The sequence below is a fragment of the Porites lutea genome, chromosome 4 (assembly GCF_958299795.1).
Source record: "Porites lutea chromosome 4, jaPorLute2.1, whole genome shotgun sequence".
Taxonomy (NCBI): domain Eukaryota; kingdom Metazoa; phylum Cnidaria; class Anthozoa; order Scleractinia; family Poritidae; genus Porites; species Porites lutea.
Window position 1 is genome coordinate 30,313,308 of NC_133204.1, and position 25,493 is coordinate 30,338,800.

The following is a 25,493-nucleotide window of genomic DNA, read 5'->3' on the forward strand; positions in this document are numbered from 1 at the left end:
TTTTGTACGTTCTTCTGCTTCTGTCTTAGACAACCTGGTATTAGATCATAACTGACAGACTGGTCAGCAGAATCAGAATGCCAATTTTACTGGATTATAAAAGGGGATTTTTTTCTGGCTCGCGCTACGCGCTCGCCATGATTATGCTTTGCTTAATCACACATCATCGAAGCGAACTTGACATTGATGGTTCAAGAACAAGGAAAAATTTTTTCCGGCTCGCGCTCCGCGCTCGCCATGATTATGTTCTGGCTAATCACACATTCGAAGAAAACTTGACGGTTCAAGAAAAAGGATTTTTTTTTCGGTTCACGCTATGTGCTCACCATGATAATTTTGTGTCTAATCAACACTCTGAGCGAACTTGTTCGCTAACAATAAAAAAGGATTTTTTTCCGGCTCGCGCTACGTTCTCGCCTTGACTATTTTCTACTCATATTACACACTTTGAAAAGGATTTTTTTTGCTAGAGTTCGATCTAACTTTTTATTAAAATTCTGAAGCTGGTAGCTTTCAGGAAACAGATTTCATTACGGCCTCGCGCGCCATCCTTAGTTATGACTCTATTGATCATGAGGGGCCTTCACTTGAAAAAACTGGCCAAAAAATATCATCAAACACATACAGAAGGAATGGCTGTGAATGGTCAGCCTCCTTTGCTTGAGAGTGAAGAGATACTGCTTTTCAACTTTTCCAGAAGATGCAAAATAGTTGCTGGAGGGAGCACATCTTCTTGTAAAAAATATTGTTTTTGTTAAAGAAAATTAGATGAAAATAAAAAAAGGGATAGGAGGAGGGTCACAATTTTTTTCAGCCTTCGCTGGGGGAGGGTCATAATTTTTTTGTCATGTTGAAGGGGAGGGTCATGTTTTTTTTTCAACCACTTTTCGAAAAAAAAAGTAGCCCTCCCTCCCCAGTAAATAATGACCGGTCCCTAAAATAATTACAATTTTTTGTAAGTACTTAAAAAAAGACAAGTCATAGCAACCAATCTGAAGCTTCATAATAGAAACCCTTATTAATCTACCTGTAGACCTTACAATTTTAACATTTTTTGAATATTTTTGGGGATGTTTTACTTTTTCCTTTAATACATGTAAATGCACCTTCGAGACGTTCATTTAATAATTCAGTTCATTTACCTTAATTATGCATACGATTTAAAAATTTTCATATTGTCTACTAAAGCTAATTAATAATCCTAGAATGATGAGTCATCTTAACTTTGATGAAAGTATAGGTAAACTTAAGCATTGAGTGATGAAGTTTTTCCCGCAGCACGTGTGCTTGCCTCTGAGTAAAGAAGTAGTTTTAAATTTTAACAGTAAGATCATTATCTTACCAATGTGTACATCCATCGCTGCCGCTGCCTTGTCAGTAAGGGGATCGCTTATAACCAGCACTTTCATGTGGTTGTTCAGCTCTAAACCGCGGTACAGCCGGTCATCACGAGGGGACTTCGGGATGTCGTTGTAAACTTTCTTTACTCCCTCCATCCTTTACCTTGAAGAGACGATTCCACTTGAAATAATGAGTCAACGATCAAACCAAAGAACGACGATTTAGCGACGCAATTTCAAGCTGTTAAAGACGAAAACTTGAGATGTCAACGAGCAGACTAAGAAAACTTGGAAGACTGTGGCAGAGTTACGGATAGAGGACCAATGTGTTACTAAGATCGTTAAAACCTGGACTAACCAATCGAGGCCGTCGATTTACAAAGATCATGCGACCCTCCAAAAGCTAAACTTTGGCCGATTTTGCGTATCTCATGTGAATGTTCTTAAATGGCCGCCATATTAAAAAGCACTGGAAGACCACGGCCGAAAATGACTGGGAAGGACTGAGCTCTAACAGCGTTCGCGCCAAATTGGTCAATATGGCAGCTACTTGAATGTTTTCAAATTTCAGTGTAGTTTAACGCCAGATTTTTTACAGAGGAGATAGTTTTACCTGTGTTTTAGCGGTTAATCTATGGCTCAAAACGAAGGAGACGAGTTTTTGTTAAGCGGAGAGGCCACGGGTGGTGGAGAAAGTGATGAAGAAATAGAAGTAACTGCTGCTGAAGTGCTCGCTCAACTGGAAGAGGTACACGTAATATTTTAAGCTTATACTAGCTAAAGTGGAGCTCAATTAAATTGTAACTGAGTTAGTCAAAGAAAAGGCCATGAACATGCTTTTTGAAATACTGCAGCAACCAGTTGGTTGAGTTAAACCTGGAAATTATCAACACCTTGGAGTATAAGAAGTGGGGAAGTAAAGAGCCATTCCATTTAATGTCCTCATGTACACTTCAACCTCTACCCCCAACACACACACTTCGCTCAACCCCCCCCCCCTTCTCCACCCTCCCGGCCAGGCTTTATTCTATCGTTCTCCCAAGGGCAACTCATTGACCTCAAAAGCAGCTGGTTATCCAGCCTTCACTTGATTACCAACTTGGTACTTATGGATCGCCCCAAGGAAGGGAATCCAGATTCCAGAATCCACACTCCGGTATAATTTTGCTTGTGGAATCCGGAATCCTGGTCTTCGGAATCTGGAATACCGCGTAAGGAATGCGGAATCCCGCTAACCATTGGAATCCAGAATCCAAGTTCCACTGACAAAGACTGGAATTATCCAGAACCCAAGACTACCTTGGATTTCCTTAATACATGGGGTGATATGGAGGCCCTGTTAGGGAAAAATTCCAACAAGCAAAATGGCCTCAAAACCCAGCAGGGGTTTACTCCGGATTTCAAGTGACAGAGATGATCAAAGAAATTTTTTGGGTTTGAAATTTTCAATTTTCGGGATTTTGGGAGGGTAGGAAAATTTGGCAATTTTTTTGTTTTTTTTTTTTGGGGGGGGGGGGGTTGCTTGATTTAAGTAGGGATTTTTGGGGGTATTCAAAACTAATGTTTCTATGTTTTGTGCCAAAAAGTCATTTAATGCTTTCTGGAAATTTTTATGGCTAGGAAATTCGGCATGTGATTTTTTGGGGGTTAAATTTTGGTCCAGGGATTTTTGGAGGTTTTGTTTTTTACCCTCATTCAGGGTGTCAAGCGTCCTATATATTCCTATAAAATCCTATAAAGTCCTATTTTTTCAGACTTGTCCTATAAACTCCTATAAATTGAGGTAAATCCTATATTTTCCTATATTTTAAGCCTTCTTGTAAAAAAAAGAATATTCAAGAAATGTAAAAGTTGTATTGGCGTTTAAAATCCACAATCCAGGAGATTTTTTGTCACAAATATCTGTTAGAAACAGCTTAGAAAGCAAATTGCCCAATTTGCACTCTTGCAATGCATTGTGGGTTGACTGTGGGGGGTCTTTCTGGCTGCCATGTTGGTGTTGAGAGGTGAGTTTATATTTTACATCCATTTCCATCCTCTTTGTATTCTAACAATAGCTGTTTATCATTATGTCACCTCACTTGAGATTGATGACCCTTTGTTCTTGTATCTATTTTGAATGAGAAAAGCAAATACACTTGTTGCTTCAATGTTTCTTTTATGATGTAACATCAGATACGGAACGAACCACTTTTGTTTCTGATATGATTATTATCCTTTCGTCCAAAAATGCCTTTTATCTTGTAGAATAACTTACTTAGATGCTTTAATGTGAAATGAAAAAAGTTATAATATAAATTAAAGTAAATAAATCCGTGAGTTTGCTGATATAAGATCTGTTTCAATACGATTACATGTACTAACATTTAATGCTATTTTAGAGATAGTTAAAATTTTGTAGTGTTTCTGCTGTTTTGTGGTTCAAGTTGTATTTTTAAAAACAGTCAATATTTGGTCTGTGCGTTCACAATCGCACAGGCCAGAAAGAGTCCCTGTTACTAAGAAGTTGTTGAGCTCTGTTAGATCTGCACATGCGACCTACAGACAGAAATGTGAAAAAGAGAAAGAAGAGAATGAAAGGAGAAGGAAGGAAAAAGAGAAAGAAGAGGCAGAAATTGCTAGGCGACAGAAAGAAATGGATGCTTTGAAGGCCAAGAATGCATCACTCCTTGAAAAGGAAACAGCCCTTAACGAAAGAGAGAAGGAGCTAAGAGAAAAGCTGGAAGGAGTTGGCCAACTCCTTATCGACGGAAACAGCAAGCTGAAGAGTTCAGTCAAAAGCAGTGATAGAGCTGGCATAAATGCAGCGGAAGTCATGATAGAAACTGCTTCAGGGTTAGCACAGAAGCTTAATGCAGAGATATCTGAGATAAGAGAGAAGCAGAGAAATGTCGAGTGTCAAAAGCGGAAGCTTATTGAAAAAAGCTTAGGAGAAGTTCCTATGAAGAAGGCCAGGGTGTGTGCCTCGGTACCAAAGCAAGCATCAAAGAAGAAGAGAAAAAAGAAATCCAATGTTAAGACAACCACAGCGACCTAAAAGCAGTGGTGAAGGCCTTGTTTATAGAAGAATTTCCGAATGCTTCAGCTTATCTGAAAGTTCATCCAGAACTGTGACTTGTGTTGAGTTATTTGGCCTTGTAGCATATAAATTTCCTTGCTTGTTACTTGCATTCACAAAAGTGTCAGTACTGAGTTTTGAACTCGAACCAGTTTATATTGTTTATATTGTTGAACTGAAAGGGATGTCAGATTGCCCTTCTTATTGATCTCACAAGCCGAAGAACGTATTGTTAGTAAGATGAGGTAATGATTCCAGAAAAAAAAAAAATAAAGAGATTTTTGAAACCGAAAAAGTGTCTTTCTTTTATTGACTTTCAATTGGCAACATATAAATAATGATATTAAATTGTCTTAAAACTAAAGAACCTTACGTTGGGCCTAAAAGTGACTGTCAGATTAGTCCTATATTTTTGCAGTTTTGGTGGGTTTTGTCCTATATTTTCAGGTTGTTGAGTCCTATATTCCTATATTTTTGGACCCCTAAAGTGCTTGACACCCTGCTCATTCAATCAATCAATCACTTGAAATCCAGAGTACCTCCCCTGGACCTTGAAACAGCAACATAGGACAAGATTAAATGGTAACAAACCACATAAAGATGGGTTAAATACTGGCATTGACATGGCCTAATCCTCAATATGCGAAATGACCGCTTTGGAAATTCAGACAATGGACATACTCCCCCTAACAAGAGGTCCTATTATGACTTTTACGCAAGGACTGATTTAATAACCCCCGCTCCCCTCTACAGAAGAAAAGGATACTGTAAAATGCCTACAATAAGCCCCTCCAAATATAAGCCCCCAATCCAGTAACACAAAAAACCCTCCGTTAAATCGCCCCTCCAAATATAAGCCCCCCAGGGGCTTGTACTTGGAAATTTGCCCTCAAATATAAAGTAAAACAAAGCAAAAACGGTAGATTTACTTCCAACTATGAGACTAACCCAATCAATTTTGAAACACAAATTTCCCTCCATAGATAAGCCCCTCCGTAGATAAGCCCCTTCGAATAAAAGCCCCTCCAAAAATACGCCCCTCAAAAAGGGCCTTTGAAAAATATAAGCCCTGGGGCTTATTTTCGGAATTTTACGGTATTTCATGAAGACATTATGGTGCTGACGTCTTGTTGCTACCCCCTCAGAAATGGCCTCTGGAGACCTCCTTCTGCCTTCTGATGTTTTTTTTTTTTGAAAATGCAGGCCTGGGTGAATGAAAAATTTGCTCCTGAACTTTTGGAGAGCAAGGCAGATCTTGTTGAATGCATGTTGGATCAGATTAAAGAAATGGCAAGTTCAAATTATTATTATATAATAATACAATACAATAACCTTTATTTAACGTGGTCAATGTTTTTAGCTAATTAGCTACTTTACAGACATGCCACAAAAAAATAAATAAAATAATAATAATAATAGAAAGAGAAGATTTCTAGCTAAAACTATATTAAAATATATACACAGTTAAAAGTTATTAAAACTAAGAGTAGATCACAAGATTATTACATAATGTTGTAAATGATAAGCAAAATGTATTTACATGTATTTGCGCAATTAAAATGTAAAACTTGAGAAATCCAACTTAGACATCAAGTTCTTAAGTGTTCCATTTGTATTATTCCCAAAAAGAGTTAAAAATTCTGGCAGCTGATTGGCTGGTTGGAGTGAGTTAATGGTGTACAATACATGATTTCCAAAGATTTTATTGCTTCTTTTCTCTCAATAAAGTTTTTTTAATTTGAAATGTAGTTGTATTAATTTAACATTAACTTGTATATTTGGAAATTTTTTTTTTTTTTGATGTTATTATTGAAGGTTAATGATGTGTTTAACGTTTTACCATTGTTGCCATTGTTTTTCTTTTACAATTTGTTGCTTTTTCAATGTAGAGCATTCAAACAGCCACATATGCACTAAGGCTGGCAAGATTTGGGATATTATGGTGCACTTCATTAACTTCCATGCATCAGTAGGCAATGAAAGTGCACAAATTTCATATACAGTGTAAGCAAACCATAAAAATTAACCCTGTATTTTTTTGCAGGAAGGAAATCTAAAGAAAGTCAAACAGGGAGATGTTGTAGCTTCTTTACATAAACTAGAGGTTGGAAATCAATAACTTTCTTGTTGTCTTTTTCCCATGTTGTTTTAGGGGGACAGGAGATAAGATTTTCATGTTGTTCTGATATTTATTTAATTAAGTGAGCTCTGACAATCGTGGCTCCATTATCCGGTAGAGTTAATAATTACTCTACAATATGTTGTCTTTGACATGCAGATTGACAGAATACGATATGTCCTGAGTAGTTACACACGGACAAGAATAGAAAAGGTAGGCTCTTATTTCAAGTCATAAGTTAAGGTCTTCTCATTCGTAGTATGACTATTTGAGCAGACTGACTTCTGCTGTTAAGTTAGGCTGCTGTTTATGCTAGTTTTTGCTGGAAAGAGTGTGATTATTGTACTAATGACTTTATAAATTATTTTCTGTCTTTTTCTTAAGATTGAAAAGTATGTTGTTCATGTTCTTGAACAAGAAGCAGCAAGAGATGAAAGTGAACCCTCAAGATTATCCCCAGAGGAACTGCAGTATGCTAAGGAGTGAGTGAAATAACTGAATTTTGTGAGTTTTGTCGGAGTAAAGTCACTTATAGCACAGGAGGAGTGAAATAAAATCATCTTTCAAAGGGAGTCATTAGGGAGTTTAAGATATCCTGACGGCAATGGCAAGGAGAATGTCAAAAAAGCACTTAGGTTGAATAGGTAAAACAACTTTGCACATGCATCACGCTTTTTTGTTCATTAATTTTCTTTGCTGTCACTGCACGACCATGACATGAAAATGCCAAATTTCACATTTTATAGGGGATGTAAACAAGCAACAAAGAAATAGTTATTTTCTGTGTTTTGAACTTGGGCGTGGTTCTTAGGAATTCCACTTCAGAATAGTTTGAGAAAGTAGGCTAGTTGGAAAAATCGTCATAGATTAGAGATTGGAGGAATGTAGATTCACTTTTTAAGAGACCTTTTCGATGCTGTCATTGCCATGCTATCTTAATGTCCCTATAATTGGGGTAGAGGGAAAAAAAGGACGCATTCAGAGGGTGGTACTCTGGTAAACTATCCAAATAAAAAAATTTTGGCCTCTCACATGACCGTATGAAAATGAATTAACTGTGTGTCATGTAGATAGTGTTAAGTAGGAGCTTTACTTTTAGCCTTCACTTAACCTGTATCTTTTGCTATATGTATATGGTTGTGAAGAACTGTATAGGGTGTGGTTCATCTGGGGTAGAGTATGAAAGATCAGACAGAGACTTGTTATCTCTAAGGGGGGTGTCATTTTGCTTAACACTTATCAATGGTAAGAAGAATATTTAAGTCTTGAATATGTACCGAAAATTGGAATAGGGTAAAGAACTTTCTCCCATAGGGTGCTTAGGCTTACGGTACCATTGCCATTTACTAACCTGGGCTCAGTTGTTTGAAAGGTGGATAATCAGTATCCAGTAGAGAGCTCTGTATTCAGTGGATAACACAATAAATTATTGTTTTGCTAATACTTATCCACTGGAGAGTGACAACCAGGACCAGTGCGTCAACTGTTGTTAGCTTTTGTCATTTTAATAGCACAGCGCACAAATGACATCACAGTGACTAATTTGCAGTGTTTGTCTGACCTTGACATTTTTGTCAATTTAATGACAAAAGTCAGACAAACATGACATTTTAATGACAAAAGATAAACAAAGTGAGGAATTCTTTAATGTGAATTCCAATTTGTTTGTCTGATTTTTAGTAGCTTTGCACGGCACCATTAGGTTTTGCTTACTTTTGCCTTTTTGACTAATATTTAAGTTAAACTCATTAACAGGTATGCCGATAGCATGGAGGGTCTCTTCAAGTCATTAGCTTTGCAACATATGCCTGCAAACATGCAGAATATTGATAGAAAGAAATCTGGTAAGGACCCCTCCCTCAGATAATAGGGAGCTTAAGCAACGACGACGTCAAAGAGAACGGCAATAACGCAATAGGTTTAGATTGGCAAAACAACAACTTTGCACGTGCATCACGCTTTTTTGTACATTTCTTAGCCGTCGTTGCACGACTACAACGTGAAAGTGCCTAATTTCACGTTTTGTCGAGGACGGAACACGAGACAACAACTTTCCTTTTTCCTTTCCTAAACTTTGATACAGTCCTTTAGAATTCAACTCCAAAACAATTTACCAACATTTGACGAATTAAACGAGATGGAATAAGCACGGTAAAGTTTGAAGCAGCGCAAATTTACTTTTTAAGTGCCGCTTTCGTGGCCGTCGCCCTCGTCGTTGTTTAAGCTCCCTAATTTTGCTCTGTTAAGTAAAGAATCCTGCCCCCATAACATGGGTGCCCTAAAATTAGACTTGCCACAAGTTGACAGCAAGAGAGCGCCAAAGGCGCAAGGAACACTTGCAAAGGAAGCGACAAAGCTGTGAGATGAATGATGTACGGGAAACAGGCTTTGAGAAAGTCTACCCTAAAGTATGTACTGCAAAGAAAGTTGAACATCACCATCATGTTGCTTATGGCATCATTATTTAATACATATCATAGATGTTTCATATGGATGTAAAATCATTTTTTATCTTCCATACAATTTTGAGCAAGTACCCTTTTTAAACCCTAAAAGTAAAAAACAATAAACTCATCAGCTTCCATAGCAACATGTAGCTCTTTTTCTCTTACCATTAGTGGCTGTTGTGTTTATTTTTCTCTTTTTTTCCTTGTATTTTTATAGTTCCTAGACCAAATATGGACAAATATGTGTTTCTCAAGGTGTTAGAAAATCAAGATCAAGTTATGATAGATCCTGAGTATGTAATTGTTCCTTTATTGCTACACCATGATTTACGCGTTTTTGACTACAAGAGATTTCTATAAGAATTCCACGATAAGTTCTTTCCAAGAATTACTTGCCTGCGTGCAGACGTCTCCTATTTCCTTTGTTGCACGCGGAAAAGGGACAAATAGGAGACGTCTGCACGCAGGCAAAAGAATTACATGTATGGTTCCAACCCTCCTGATTTGACCCCACCCATTATCATCTTATGATTTGCACTCCAGAATAATCAATTCCTTGGAAGGAATGCAAAATGCTGGCAGTAAGGGTTGCTGATAGCCACCACACTCTTTTACTGCTATATCCAGCTTGAGTCAAATAATGATTCCAAGGGAGAGGTTGATGACGGCTGTAATAAATGTATCTCTGAGCTTTGCAAGCTAGTGCAGTGATACTTTTGTTTCTTTTTTAGGGAAGATCCTATTGACCTTGAGAGTGGAGCACAACACATCATGCGTTATAGTGCTATAGCACCTCTTTTAAGCAATGGATCTGTTTCTCTGATATAAAACCTCTAAATCCCACGCCCAACGTCTTAACTTGTAAAATAATACATGTGTATAGATTTAGGCTCGATTTCCGCCTTCTCCCCGGTCCGGTCTTTGATCCTCCCCGAAGAGGATCAGTGCGGGTTCATTTTCCTGAACAGCGGCTGGTAATCGAGCCTATATAGATTGTAATAGCCTGCAGTGCAGGCGTCTTCTTTGAGCGCGCAATTTGCTCGCGAAAGCGCCATGTTGAAACTTCCCGAAGAGAATCGTAAGGGTTACTATTTCTACTCTCCCCAATCTTCCACTGTCATAAAATCAAAGATGGCGGCTACAACAATATTACGAACACGAACAATGTTTCGCCCACCCAAAATACGCCTGCACTGCAGGCTAAGATTGTGATCACTTAATGATATGACTTGTAGAATTGGTAAACAGGGGCTGAGTTCTTGGTGACCCTGTTAGTCAACATAATTGGAAGGGATCCAAGGTTTTATTACACGTATCATCTTTCGTAAAGGTGTATAGTTTGAAACCATCTCACCCTACAGGGAATAAAGTCCAAACTTGCGAAGTGATCGATAAAACGTGAGTTTTTAGCACAATACAATACAATACAATGTTCTTTATTTTGAGAGGGTAGATACCTGATTAACCCAGTAAAGAGTTTTCTAACACATGGCCCTCAAAGTCGGAATGAAATGGCCATAACTCGACTTAGAAAACGAAACTCTAGTCCACAAGGGAGCGAGAATGATCAGCATAAAATTTGTCCTTTAAATATCATTGCCCTGTAAAACAGTGGTCTTAAGAATTGAGGTCATGATTACAGGAGGAGCATCAAAGTGATAATACTTCAACAATTGTTCCCACCAGAAAACATACAGGGACAACAAATGAGACGTTGAATTTTGATAGGGTTAAGGTAATAACACTCGGACGGACCATCAAAATAATGAAGTCAGGGAGTCGGAGAGTCTCTTTTTTGGTTCACCATTTCTGCATGTTTTCATTGTTTGGTTGTTTGTTTTTCTGAACTGGTATTCGTCCCCATGCCATGCAGACGTTCTCAGGGTTGTGAAGGAAGGCTTGTCGAAACTCAAAGAACGTCTTCGTGGGAGGCTTGTTACAGCTCAACGCATTATTTTTCAAGGTTACAAGTGTGTTTTAGCGGCAGGAACGCGTGAAGAACCCCAAAGAACGTCTGCGTGGGAGGCTAAGTGTGTTTCTATTTTTTACAACTAACGATCACTTACAGGTACTTCACGCCTACATACAGACTCGGAGTCAGTGCGCGCTAGAAGCTCCCCTTTCCCTTGCCGATTCCTTTGTCCCATCCGAATTTTTAACCCAAGGTGTGTATAAAAAAATGTAGCCCCCAAAACAGAAGTTCTTAGTCTTCTAAGAGTTGCCTCCACGGCAGACGTTCTTTTGGCTCGTCACCGGCAATCCTTAAAGGCTATCCTCCGTTACCGGTTCCCCCCTAGCTCGGGCCCTCAGGCCATTCAAAATTAGGATAGCCTTACAAGGTCCTCGGAAACGCGTAAATTTGGGTGGAACTACTAAGCCTGTCAACACCTAACCTATTTGGGTTGTTACGGTGCCTTTTTTCTAGTATTTGGGCCGATATAAATGACAAACCTCATAAGTCGCGCATTTTTTCAAGCACTGTCAGTGTCCAGGGTAGTCTGCTAGTGTCCTGACGCCTAGGATCATTGCGTGACGACACTAAATACACTATCTGTAGGGTGAACCTCCCGGGATCATATTACGTACGCATCACACAAGCCACTTTTAAAGTTTGAAAATATTGGTTTTATTTAATCAATTTGCAATCGATCTGCCCTCTTGCTTTCAAAGCATTTACTAAACAGCAAACATCGTTCAACAAAAATTAAACCTTCTTCCGTTAACAAAACCGGACCTTTTTACCGGACATATCACTCATCGTTGCTGGTCGAGTCACAGAATGTTTTAGTACCAAGGTACAAGACTTATACAAGGAAAGGTACAAGCGGGGTACAAGGTATAACGGATGCACGTGAGAAGAGGGGCTCCACGTGGCGCGAAAAGTTATATAACAAGTTCGAACGCGGTAACGCAGGTCATGACGGTTCAAAAGACAACAAAGAAAATTAATAAAGGGATTTCGAAGCTACCAGCCGACTCAATTTATCGTTTAGTCACGTATTTTTGACAAACCAGTATCGTATTATATGGGAATTTTTAGCAGATAATGCCATTTCGCTGAGGTTGTTTTGTTGATCCGTATTGTTCCCTTTAAAAATACATGCTAATCGAACTAGTCCTAATGATTTCAATTTATATATCTTCAAACAATATATAATATTATTCGTTTTATCAGGTCCTGGGTTTTCTGTTTTCAGCGTTGTTACGCTTAAAAGTTCCCGAACTCTTTCCTTAGTTAAAATGGATCTAACAGTTAACCATTACTCTATTACTTCAATTAATTTTTAAAAGTTTCGTCCGAAACGTTTTATTTCCATTCAAGATCAGGAGTGATCGGTTCCAGGAATAAATGCAGAAATTTCAACGATTTTTCATTAATCCGTGTCTTTGATACCGTCATATCATTCCAAACGATATTGCAGCAGTAGTAGAAACACAATCCTCGATTACAATCAAAGAATTCAGCGAGAAGTAATTTTTTTTCCTTCGGATTGCAAAATCGCCGTTCACACCACTACACATAACCACGTGATAATGTAAACATTAGCGTAGAATCACGTGGTGATTTTAATTATAGGTGGACAGCGATTGGTTAAACCTTGTGTGGTTGAACTACATTCACGTGCAAAAATCCGGGTTTCGTGTCTCATAAACATCACTTCAGGAAAAATAATGTATTTTCGTGACGTTAACGAACGTGGAAGAGTCGAGGACGGAAGATTAAAGCGTCAGTGGAAGTTCAGGAAGTCTCGTAAACTTTTATCTGTTAGCAAACAAGCCGTCCTTCTTTGATTGAGTGAAGGTTCTACGATTGGAGTAGCGCCTACTTATGTGAAAGTCCGTGTCAACTACAAGCTTCATTGAAGAAGATCGTTTCGTATTCGTGAGTAGTCAGGAATAACATGCCCCCAACACAATCTTGTGAAGTTACACTAAGTACTTCCTGCAGCAAGAGTGACACAGAACTTTCAAAGAAAGAGAGAAAAGTTCGCTTTGCGGATTCAATGGGACTTTCTCTCGTTTCTGTCGTTTATTTACCAACACCTGCTCCACCGAAAGCCAGATTGTCACCGCGAAGTTGGTGCGCGTTTCAGGATTTAAAAAATGCCAAACTACTAAACTTCATTCAACCACTGAAAAGACATGACTTCAATGAAAATCTCAACAGATTGAATGTTTCGTTAGAAACGATAGTAGTAAGAGACTTTGGTGTACTTGGAACCGTGAAAGTTCGAAATTTAGCCTACCATAAGAAAGTCACAGTTCGCTACACAATAGACGGCTGGTCTAGTTGTCGTGATGTCGTCGGACAGTACGTCGAAGAATCGCATGCAGGATTCACAGACACTTTCTCCTTCGAGATGCCAATACCTACGACTCTCCTTAAAGACTGCAAGTTGGAGTTCGCCATTTGCTATAAAGTCCTTGGAGTAGAATTTTGGGACAACAATAGCGGCGATAATTACCGGCTTCTGTGTTTTGCGCCGTCACATCAGTGGAAATCTAGAGACTGGCTTTGCAAATATAATAGTTTAGAATATAATACACAAAACAGATACGTTGGCCTTAGATTTTAGGGAAATTTTCTCATTTGTTCAGTTTTTCTTTCGTCAAAGATTTGTAAGTCTATTAAAGGTTGTCAAAACTGGGTCGCTTTGACAGACATTGGTTGTTGTTAAAAATTGGACTCGATTCGTATATATTCCGGGCAATTTGGAACCAGGATTTTGTTATTTAATTGTTGTGGTAATTTCGTTTAAGCAGCTTTTCAGAGCCGAGGTTGAGTTAAGCAAGACTTTCTTGGATTATTGTAACCATGTCGACTGTTCCTAAAGAAGAAAGAATGTGTCCGCGTGTAACAGTTGATCTTGTCAGTTTGGCCCCTGTTTGGGTAGTACTCAGTTTCAACCCTTAAAATAAAAGATGAAATATTTCTTGTTAATATTGGGCATGTTTTAACACCGCTGATAAACGGTTAATTTAACAATATTGTTGTTTGGTTACAAACTTATTGAATTCGCAAAAATTTCGTGGATTTAATTTGTGCGGTTAGTGAAATAGACAAACCATGTGGTAGAAAATATTCTAATCGTGAACGATTAATGAAGAGTTGAAAAAAATTACTGTATACAGATCGAGAATCGATGGGACTCCGATTGTTCTGGAGCATTTGGTCATGCACGACTAAACAAACTCAATCCGGATGGGGAGACTGAAGAAATTCGTAGAAATGAACTCTATTTATTGTCGAATTTTCTGGGTGCGGAACTTCTTTGGCCCTGGGTCAAAAAAAATTAATCGGGACACTGTGAGAAAGTAAGTCACGAAAACCAGTTAGATTTTAATCGACTTAACGTGTCCATGATTGGCTGAAATTTTTAGGTGTTTAATACAAGAGATTGGTGAGTGGTGACCGGCAAAATAGTGCCTCAGTCCACTTACTGCAAGTAGCAAAGGTGAGCTAACATACAGCTTATCTTTGTAGTATGATCAATCACCTTCATTGAAAACCATTTTGGATACCCTGGCTCCAGAGGTTCGTTCTCAAAATACCTAATATGAAATAAACCGTGCTTACCATATGGATCGAAAACACGTTGTTTTCCATTTTACAAACTAATGTAATTGTTTCGTAATTTTCACGTAAAAATATGACTATTATTGTATTACTATTCGCAATATCAATTTATTACAATCTACAGCCCCTGATTGTTTCCCCGGTTCCAGGCTACCAGATAGTAATTGAGCTTTCCTGACGTCAGTCTCTACTATCCTTTCAAGACCCTCAATTCAACAAATCCTGCAAGAGACGCTGGTCACCCTTGCAATAAAGATTACATGCAAACTGCGACTTGCAAATCAGTACTGCACTCAAAATTTAAACGTTCCTTTTAGCAATGGATGTTAATTGTCTCAAAAAATTATGATCCCGGCAAAGTCTAGCCTCTCACGCAGACGAACGTACATCCATGTAACAAAAGTGTTGACAGCCGACATATCAACTATTTTATGGTTGTTGATTGTTTACCTAGTAAAAAGTACTTAAGCATTACTTTATTTCACAACAATATGAAGGACAATAAGCACTTGACAATCTTCTTGAGTGAATGATACGACTTCAGTCTTTCTTTCTATCATAGTGCTAGTGGGACGGGAGAATATTTACCAAAAGGTGGCTGCCTAAGGTGTGTGTTTTCTGGTTTTTACTTAAAATTCAGTGTTAATTGGTTAAATCAATATGAGTCATATTTACATTAAACGTTATATAATGGCACTCGTAAAGATCACAACGTTTACCATGAAATTATTAATTACTCAGTTTTCACTAGCTGTGCCATGTTCGATTCATTAAATGACAAGCAAGTCAATATACAAGCTACAACATGAAATAAACATAAATGCAAAAAAAAAGAACAATGATCATGAAACTCAGAAAAGATTTATTACCATGGTGTTTATAAGTAAACTAAACAAGTCACGTTTGAGTTTTTTTGTTATGAAAAATTATATAACATCCTATTGTCTAAAAAGACGCTTAGATCAGTAATTAATATTGTAACTTTCGTACGTAAGCTTTCACAATTATGCATCAATATTAGTGTTTATTTTAAGAACATATAAACAACTGCAAAATATCGCTGAAACTTTGATCTCTTAATGATTGTATCACGAAGGGAAACGGTGTCTGATGCGTGAAAAATGTTAAAATGCTAGGTGTGGAGAGTCCACTGACCCTTGAAGTACATGTAGGTGGTAGACTTGCTTGTACGCACAATCAGTTTTACCATACATACTAATTTCACTGTCTTCTTTTGTTTACTTGAAGCTAAAGTAAGTACATCATAGGGGAGGTGGTTTTAGGGTAGACTATCATCCACACTCTTTATAGGAATTGTTGGCCCCTATTAAAGTGTTCCCCGAATACGGGTGAAACCTGTATTATTGCCATTATTAAAAAAAATGTAAATCTGGTGCAAAAGAAACCGTCATTACGCCAGTCCTGTTGGCAAATGACATGAGATGAAAATGGTCTTTTTTATTGTTACAAAGCTGTATCAAACCAACAGAGGATAAAGCTCGATTAAACCTGTCTTGATACGCAAGTAAACGGCTGCAAACGGACATGCGCAAAGCGGGAGATAGCGGCCATTTAACATGGCCAATTCCAGGATTACCCGGGGAGTGGTGGAGTTCTACCCGGTCAAAAGGGGAGACATTACAGCACGCACTAGGTGTCAAAAGAGGGGACAGGAGCGGGGATTTGATATGAAGGACGAAAGGAAACGACGCTTCGTTTCTAAACGTGGGGAAGGGTAAGTGCGTGTATAACTATATTCATTGACATTCGTTTTTTGCCCTGGCCATCGATGGTTGCCTGTATGGCAGGCGCAAAAAAGGCTGGGAAGGGGAGCGGGAGTAAAGAGCGAAATGGAAAGGGGAATCATCAGTCCCTTCTCTCTTTTCCCGCCTTAATTTCCCCTCCCCTTGCGACGCCCGTCGCGCAGGCGGGCTTATCTGTAGCAGTTAATGTTTAATCTCAAGAAGTCTTTTAAAGTCTTCTAAGTGTATTAAAATAGCTCTATCGTTGTATAAGTTATTGAGTGTGATAAGCAGAGTAATGTATTAGGTGACATGAATTTAAGGACATTTATGAACGTAGCGAGTCAAACGCAATAACCGTTCAAACAAAGGCGACGGCTCTCCTCTCCGGCGCAGAGGAGGCCTCTTTGGACTCTTTGTGTCGCGGAGAGTCTGGAAAGAAGGAAAAAAGAAAGCGCGCGGGGCACGATGTCCTCCGCGCTTTCTACTTTTCGATTATTGTTATTTCTATTGGGTTACCCAGCAGGAGCTTCTGCGAAGGAGAGAGGGGCGACAGTATTAGGAAATGCAAAACACTATGTGATCCGATTTGCAAAAGTTCCTCTTGTGAAGGAAGGTGGCTCATAAATGCCCATATCCCATTTTCTTAAATAAAAAAAGGAAAAGAAAACAAAACGGGATTAGTTCCAAGCACTGTTACAACAAATGTCACTGTTTAGCTCTTGAGGAAGGATTTCCTGACCCTCACCCTGGTCTTCCGCTGGTGTTACTCAGCCGTAATTTAATTACAAACGCTTGAAAGTTTGCCGAACCACTTGTATGGGGGAAAGGTAAAAATGAGGATAGAAAAACTATATTTTAAGTTAGAAACGAAGCGAAAGAGAAAGCAATGGTATTACTGAAATATTTCAATGGCGGTACACTGAGTACTCTTAGTAATGTACTAGCCTGTTCCAGGCGTTCAGATCGTGGGGATGGAGCAGACTCAGATTTCTATTCCATGGTGCATGTATAACAGATGGAACTTGTTACTAAAGTGGAAATGTTATGCCAAATGCAATATTTACAAACCAGAAATATGTAAAACGATAACCCACATTTTTCGTAAATCTGGAGAAACGCAGTTCGGCAAGAGTTAACTCTAGGTAACTTGGTTTGAATTAAAACAGATAAAGAATCAATTACGCCTTTCAGGTCGCCTGCAGCAGCCTGAATTTGTCTTTGTTTTTAAATTATTTCCTCTTCTACATATTCCCTTTGCTTTCCCATCTTGCTTTCTGTTCAAATGCCCAATATGGCCTTGACCTTTTTCTCTTCTTAGTTCTTTCTTCATCAACTGCTTTCCGTTTGGCATAATCTCTGCATTCAACTGCCTCAGCCACCTTCACTGCAAAGTTGTGCTCCATCAGCTTTTTATTGAGTTCTTCGGCTACCTCAAACCTCCTTTCTTTGACAGCAGCCTCCAGACTTTCTTCTATTTGATCCTAAAAGTCATTATATTAATGTATAAGTTAAATATACTTCTCTTGGCCTCAAAAATGAGAAAGTTGCACAGAAAATACTATTGTTTTATAGTAATATTATGTATTAAAACACAAATGTGACACCTAAAGATTGCAAATAAGTAGTTATAGTGAAGTCTCATTTGTCGACACCATTGAAACAAATAAATCGACTAAACCATAACACAATTGAGTTCATACATTTATTAAATACATGTACTTCTGAAGGATAAACCACCTATTCCCAGTTTCCACATGACGTTACCAAAATTCAAATGACAGAATTATCAATTCTTCTGAGTGTATACTTTGATGGGGGTATTGCAGCAGCTGAACACGTTTATGTGAACATTTGTTTTGGTTTGAAAGGGTTCTTCGTTTTCCAATAGAGGACGCAGCATTTAGACAGCAACCAGGAAGGCTCTCATGCAGGTTAATAACATTACCAATTTTTGGAGATTACTTGTCTCAGAACAAATATGACTTTAAACTTTAAGAGTTCGTCAAGCCATAAATTCACGCTTTTGTAGAAAAACTCAAACAAAAATGTTTCTGTTGGTTTCTGGTTGCCATATTTGTGCCCCTCAAAGGTACACCAACATGACACCTCCATACACAGCTTTATAAATTTTAGAAAACATTGTTCCGAGTATCTCACACAAAAAAATACAATGTACAATGTATTCCACAGACCCGATTCTTGTTGAGGCTTTTTGCATATTTATCTTTTCTCTTTTCCCACATTCTTTACATTCTGTGTTGAATGGTTTGATAGCGTGATGTGTGATAGTAAAAACAGAATTGCACATCCTTTTCAAAAACGGGAATGTTTCATCGAATAAAATAATGCAAAAGAGTTATGAATATTTATTACCTAAATAAACTAGGAACTCAAACTTACATAAAACCAACAGAAACTAAAACATGGTCACAAATGTCCAGTGCTGGCCACAAGATCCATACTTTCCTTTTTCATACTTAGTTCCACACTTCTCAGAGGTGTGGAAGTGTGGAAAAGTATGAGAAAGTAAGGATATTGTCGCACTTTTCCCACAGGCACTAACCCCTTGTAATTCTTTACTTAGTTCTACACTTCCCAGAGGTGTGGAAGTGTGGAAAAGTATGAGAAAGTAAGGATAATGTCGCACTTTTCCCACAGGCACTAACCCCTTGTAATTCTTTACTTAGTTCTACACTTCCCAGAGGTGTGGAAGTGTGGAAAAGTCTGACAAAGTAAGGATAATGTCGCACTTTCCCCCAGTCATGAACCCTTTGTCATTCTTTACTTAGTTCTACACTTCCCAGAGGTGTGGAAGTGTGGAAAAGTCTGACAAAGTAAGGATATTGTCGCACTTTCCCCCAGTCATGAACCCTTTGTCATTCTTTACTTAGTTCCACACTTCCCAGAGGTGTGGAAGTGTGGAAAAGTCTGACAAAGTAAGGATAATGTCACACTTTTCCCCAGTCACGAACCCTTTGTCATTCTTTACTTAGTTCCACACTTCCCAGAGGTGTGGAAGTGTGGAAAAGTCTGACAAAGTAAGGATAATGTCACACTTTTCCCCAGTCATGAACCCTTTGTCATTCTTTACGTAGTTCCACACTTCTCAGAGGTCTGGAAGTGTGGAAAAGTCTGACAAAGTAAGGATATTGTCGCACTTTCCCCCAGTCATGAACCCTTTGTCATTCTTTACTTAGTTCCACACTTCTCAGAGGTCTGGAAGTGTGGAAAAGTCCGACAAAGTAAGGATAATGTCACACTTTTCCCCAGTCATGAACCCTAGGTCGTTCTTTACTTAGTTCCACACTTCTCAGAAGTCTGGAAGTGTGGAAAAGTCTGACAAAGTATGGATATTGTTGCACTTTTCCCCCTGTTAAGAACCCTTTGTCATTCTTTACTTAGTTCTACACTTCTCAGAGGTGTGGAAGTGTGGAAAAGTCTGACAAAGCCAGGATAATGTCACACTTTTCCCCTGGTCATATGAAACCACTGTCATTCTTTACTTAGTTCTACACTTCTCCGAGGTGTGGAAGTGTGGAAAAGTCTGCCAAAGTAAGGATATTGTCGCACTTTTCCCCCTGTTAAGAACCCCTTGTCATTCTTTACTTAGTTCTACACTTCTCAGAGGTGTGGAAGTGTGGAAAAGTCTGACAAAGTCAGGATAATGTTACACTTTTCCCCTGGTCATACGAAACCACTGTCATTCTTTACTTAGTTCTACACTTCTCAGAGGTGTGGAAGTATGAAATAGTCTGACAGAGTCAGGATATTGTCGCACTTTCCCCCCAGTCACGAATCCCTTGACATTCTTTCCTTAGTTACACTCCTATGTATGAAAAGAGAGTAAAGCGCAGTGGGAGTATTTGTTGGTTTTATTCCTGCAACTCGTTTTACATCTTTTTAAATGCTATTTTAAGTTTAGACAACAATTCTATGACTAGAAGATATTAGCCTTGTTTCACTGCCATCTGTTTGAATACCCGACCATAAAACAAGCCTACCTTTTCTCTGTCACGAAGTCCCCGTCAGTCCTTTATCTTCGTTTATTTATTTATTTATTTTTCAACGGAAACCTCAACAACGTCATCTCATCTATGGATTTTTATGTTTGAAATTTTTCATCTTAATGTGCCATATGTCAGACGTCTTATTCTGGGTTTTCTCGTTCCTATAGATCTATTCGGCTGACTCACTGTCGCACCCAATTCAAACCCTTTGGGTATAAAACGTTTTGTTTTAGGAATTTCATATCATTTAAATGTGAATGCCACATCATAACGCAAATACAATACACAAAGAATCTTAACCCCGGGAGCTTTCAATTGGGTACAACAGTCAACAACGCAAAAAAACAACGCTAAAAAGAGGCAGTAAAGAATGCAGAGTACGTGCGTTCTATCTTCCGCTTTAAGATCAACTTGATAAAGTTTATAAATGCGCAAATCAATTGTTATTGTTCTATTCCTTCATCAGGTTCATGACCTAAATTGGTCTAAAAATATACAGCATTCTGTAGAAAGTAATAATTGTGACTTATCGGCCTAGAGTAGCTACCTGCAGATCTCTCTGTGGAAAGGGGGGATCACTGTTTAGGTGCGTGTTATAGGGTCGGGAATATTTACGTTATCTCTACTGCACGTGACAATACTAAAATATTTGCATGGTCCACCCTCCTCTTCGTCTTTAGAGAGTCACCCTTAGGTGAATTCTTTTTCGAGGTTTCTTGGCCTCGAGCCGCTCGCCTCCGAGCGTGGCGTTGCTTCTTCTTCATAATTTATGTCCAGCATTTACATAACTTTAGAGAAGAGGAAAAACTGCGAAACAGTGGCTATATGGCGTAATCTAACTATTATCAAATTTGAACCCGTACTGATAAGGAAGAAAGCTTGGTTGGAGATCGGATTTCTTAACTTTAAGTTTCTTTCAACAGCTGGCATTGAAACAATGGTTACATCTGCTATTCAAAATAAAAACAGTTCTTAAGGAAAAATGTAAAAAACCATACTGAAATAAAACCAAGTGCTCATAAAGCGCACTGAGCTTCTCGTGACTCAGGGAAGTGCAACATTAAACTCAACTTGTCAGACTATTCTACCCTTCCACATCTCCGAGAAGTGTGGAACTAAGTAAAGAATGACAAAGGGTTCTTAACAGGGGGAAAAGTGCGACAATATCCTTACTTTGTCAGACTATTCCACAGTTCCACACCTCTGAGAAGTGTGGAACAAGGTAAAGAATGACAAAGGGTTCATGACTGGGGAAAAGTGTGACATTATCCTTACTTTGTCAGACTTTTCCACGCTTCCACACCTCTGGGAAGTGTAGAACTAAGTAAAGAATGACAAAGGGTTCATGACTGGGGGAAAAGTGCCACAATATCCTTACTTTGTCGGACTTTTCCACACTTCCACACCTCTGAGAAGTGTAGAACTAAGTAAAGAATGACAAAGGGTTCATGACTGGGGGAAAGTGAGACAATATCCTTACTTTGTCAGACTTTTCCACACTTCCACACCTCTGGGAAGTGTAGAACTAAGTAAAGAATGACAAAGGGTTCATGACTGGGGGAAAGTGAGACAATATCCTTACTTTGTCGGACTTTTCCACACTTCCACACCTCTGGGAAGTGTAGAACTAAGTAAAGAATGACAAAGGGTTCATGACTGGGGGAAAAGTGCCACAATATCCTTACTTTGTCGGACTTTTCCACACTTCCACATCTCTGAGAAGTGTAGAACTAAGTAAAGAATGACAAAGGGTTCATGACTGGGGGAAAAGTGCGACAATATCCTTACTTTGTCGGACTTTTCCACACTTCCACACCTCTGAGAAGTGTAGAACTAAGTAAAGAATGACAAAGGGTTCATGACTGGGGGAAAGTGAGACAATATCCTTACTTTGTCGGACTTTTCCACACTTCCACACCTCTGAGAAGTGTAGAACTAAGTAAAGAATGACAAAGGGTTCATGACTGGGGGAAAGTGAGACAATATCCTTACTTTGTCGGACTTTTCCACACTTCCACACCTCTGGGAAGTGTGGAACTAAGTAAGAAGTGAAGAAACTCTGGATTTCATGGCCAGGGCTGGACATGGCTCAACATGGTAGCCCCATAATTCTGGGGTTCCATTAAATATCTCAGGTAGCCAATGAGGCCCCACTCAGCAATAACTACTATGAAAGTTTCACTCATATGAAGTTATGTAAATTAATATTATTGTAAAGGCTTGATTTACAGTGTAGCACCCGCCTTCAAATAAGCACCCCCCTCCACACCCACTCCTTACCACTTAGAAAATTAAGTGTTCAGGGCACTAATTTGAGCATTCACCATACTACTACATTAAACGAAATACTCCACATTTTCTTTGTATACTTCAATTTAGCCTTTTCATCCCTAAAATCAAACTACAAATTCTCCTTTGCTATCCTTATAATGACAAAATCCAATATGTATCTTGTGAAGAAGACAAAGAAAATTATACTACGTAATTTGATCCTGTTTGATTTATCCTTCATTCTCCTGATCTTTGCTTTGATTAGTACAACAAAGCGAAATACAGCAGAGCCAAACAAGGACTAAATGGTTTATACAGAAGGAAATGAGGGCAAACCTTGATTGAAGGTTTTTTATAAATGGAATCTTCAGATGGTCCTGGTGCAGAAATGTGATTATCAGGTTCCATATACTGCCGCAGCTCAGTCCACCTTCTCTCACTGTCCTTTGTGGCTTTGCTCCTATTGTTCAGTAATGAGAGACTAATATTAGGGAGCTTGAGCAACCAAGACAGTGATCGCAGCAAAACTGTCAATTGAAAAAATAAATTCTCATTCACATTGTTTCAAACTCTCTTTTGTCGTGCCTCTCCTGTCTCGCGCCTTCAGTCACGCACATGGTCATTTGTGTGTCTCGGGCGTTTTGCTTGACAGACCAAGAAAAAAGAGGAACTACTCGTAGCCTATTCCTCTTATCCAATCATTTTCAGTTTGTAAAATGTTGGCGAATTTTTCTTTTAGAAAAATAAGAAAATCGTTTTCTTGTCGTGCAACAACGGCAAGGAAATGAACAAAAAAGTACAATGCACATGCAACACTGTTTTGTTAATCTAAACCCTTTTGCATTTTTCTCATTCTCATTGCCATCCCTGACATCATTGCTGAGGTTGGGAGGTTGCTTAAACTCCATACCAAGTGAATAACATGAACATTAGATTGCATCACATTTCAATAACTCCATCAGTCATCATTACCATTCAAAGTATCAAACTTGCAAAATGTACAGTTCACATAGAGCAGATTGTAAACAATTTTGCAGAAATGGGATCCAGTTGAGTGTCAAGTTCTGTTTTCTGTTCCACATGACCAGATTTAAAATAGTATCACATGGATCAAACATACCAGTTTTCTGCGATGTTTCTCTCACTCTGGCACAGGAAGTTAATTTCTTATACAATTTTAATAAATGCTGTCTACAAGGAACATATGGAGAGGAAAGGCAGATCTATAACAGGCTAACCTAATAATGGAATGATTCAACCTTGCAGGGACTCTTATATAAAAGTGACAGGGATGTTCTGTCTCATTTAGGGGTGTAAATTGCAGATTTTGGTCTTACTTAGGGTGTTTGGGATGGAAAGTCACTCTATTTGCCCATTTGGGTATCACTTCAGGCTGTGCATAAAGAAATTTACAAAAATAGCCGTGACACTGGCCACACAGTAATGTAACGTTAAACAAAAAACACGATATCCCTCGCACTTATTATATTCAGATCCTTGTTTAGTATGGTCTCCTTTAGGGGTCAGTTTAAGCTAGAACTGCACCCACATTGGTCTCCCTTAGGGGTTTAATTTTAATTTTCCGACGAGCATCCCCGTCACTTTTAATATGGAATCCACCCTCCCCCCCCCCCCCCCCCGGGAAGTCAACTTTCATGCTGATAACTTTTTTTTTTTTTATAATAACAGGAAAGAAGTCATAGTTGTGTTGCAGTTCTACATGTTGCGTTTCACAACAAGTTGAAAAAAGCCTACTGCTTAATGTGCAATGAAACATCTTACTTTTCTTGCTGTTGTGATGAATCCACTTTCTTTTTCTTGCTTACTTGATGGACAACATCACGATCACGAAGGATAGCTAATTCTTCATCATTTGCCGGGTTCGTGACTTTCTTTCTAATGTCTTTAATCCGCTTTGCCGTTGAAGTTTTAGAGAATTTGATTCTTCTTTCTTTTAAGTGCTGAAATTTCTGGAAAGAAGGGGGCGCCTAGTTATTAGCTGAAGAACAGCAAGTACGCCAAGAGTAAGAGAGCTAGTATTGCTTATTTAAAACTTAAGCTTTCACTTTCCCATAAATCATAATTAAAATAAATACCTCCCACATCTCTTTGGATATACCACGCGGAGGATTTTTCTCGTCTTTTTCACCATCTTTTTTGGCTACAGAAGAATCTTGATTCGGCGGAGGAACGCTCGAATACATCGCTGTATCAAGAATACATTTTCCACCGCCATCTTTGTTTGGACGCCATGATTACTTACGCTTGGGCACCGCGCCAAGTAAGAAGGACTAGGAATGAGTGGGGGAGGATTAGATGGGGTGTTCTCTGAGAGCAGAGATAAACTGACAACAAAAAACATCCAACTTGTCTTGCAATACTGCTGCAAAAAGAGTTGAATAGCGATGTTGCACGTTTTACCACTCACACTAAACCTGTCTTGCAACAAATCAGTTTGTACACAGGTTTGAATGTGGGTGGTAAAACGTGCAACATCGCTTTTCAACTCATGTTGCAGCAATGCTGCAAAACAAGTTGCCCGTAGTTGTTGCCCGTTTTACTGAAGCTTTATTATTGGATTCTGGGAAACTGTCCACCCACCCCTCCCCTAATCAAACATTTTGCCGCAAGTTAAAAATCAGTGTTAACGTAAGGTTAGGGGGTATAGGTGAACAGTTTTCCAATCTTACACCAGTTTTATAGTACAGTGGAACCTGGATATCGAACCTCTCTATAACGAATTCCTTGATTGTTATAACGAACGGTTACTTTATCCCAGTAATTTTAAGGTTCCACTGTCATGAAAGAGAACCTCGATATAACGACAAAGACAATCAGTCTTCTTATTTGCCACCATCTCAGTTGTAATTCATTCTACGTCATACTTGTCAATTTGGCAGCGCAATAGGGCGCCCGCACAAGACGCTG

At 38.8% G+C, this 25,493-nt stretch overlaps 5 protein-coding genes across 5 annotated transcripts in view; 3 read left to right on the forward strand and 2 right to left on the reverse strand.

The window, feature by feature from the left end:
• LOC140933271 (insulin-degrading enzyme-like) overlaps nt 1-1,816 on the reverse strand; it is a 38,321-nt gene extending 36,505 nt beyond the window's left edge. The window contains exons 1-2 of the mRNA XM_073382802.1: nt 1,699-1,816; nt 1,343-1,581 (exon numbers count right to left, since the gene is read on the reverse strand). Coding sequence (XP_073238903.1) covers nt 1,343-1,496 — 154 coding nt within the window. The 5' untranslated portion in view covers nt 1,497-1,581; nt 1,699-1,816. The remainder of the gene's footprint in view (nt 1-1,342; nt 1,582-1,698) is intronic.
• A 53-nt stretch (nt 1,817-1,869) lies between these two features.
• Nucleotides 1,870-10,361, forward strand: LOC140933274 (DNA replication complex GINS protein SLD5-like). The gene is made up of 8 exons (XM_073382803.1): nt 1,870-2,088; nt 5,602-5,688; nt 6,443-6,502; nt 6,677-6,730; nt 6,902-6,999; nt 8,273-8,361; nt 9,182-9,257; nt 9,696-10,361. Exons 1-8 carry the CDS (start codon nt 1,975-1,977, stop codon nt 9,790-9,792), a joined length of 675 nt encoding a protein of 224 aa, XP_073238904.1. The 5' UTR covers nt 1,870-1,974; the 3' UTR covers nt 9,793-10,361.
• On the forward strand, nt 3,331-4,895 carry LOC140932918 (uncharacterized). The gene is made up of 2 exons (XM_073382416.1): nt 3,331-3,346; nt 3,767-4,895. The coding sequence occupies exons 1-2, from the start codon at nt 3,331-3,333 to the stop codon at nt 4,375-4,377; spliced, it is 627 nt and encodes a 208-aa protein (XP_073238517.1). The 3' UTR covers nt 4,378-4,895.
• Nucleotides 10,362-12,662: 2,301 nt separating the features above from the next.
• On the forward strand, nt 12,663-13,951 carry LOC140933275 (protein phosphatase 1 regulatory subunit 3D-like). The gene has a single exon (XM_073382804.1). The coding sequence runs from the start codon at nt 12,867-12,869 to the stop codon at nt 13,539-13,541; it is 675 nt and encodes a 224-aa protein (XP_073238905.1). The 5' UTR covers nt 12,663-12,866; the 3' UTR covers nt 13,542-13,951.
• A 2,029-nt stretch (nt 13,952-15,980) lies between these two features.
• LOC140933276 (protein FAM204A-like) lies at nt 15,981-24,844 on the reverse strand. Its single transcript, XM_073382805.1, has 4 exons — nt 24,662-24,844; nt 24,348-24,535; nt 22,902-23,025; nt 15,981-17,768 (listed from the first exon to the last, which is right to left on the reverse strand). The coding sequence occupies exons 1-4, from the start codon at nt 24,767-24,769 to the stop codon at nt 17,529-17,531; spliced, it is 660 nt and encodes a 219-aa protein (XP_073238906.1). The 5' UTR covers nt 24,770-24,844; the 3' UTR covers nt 15,981-17,528.
• Nucleotides 24,845-25,493: the final 649 nt, after the last annotated feature.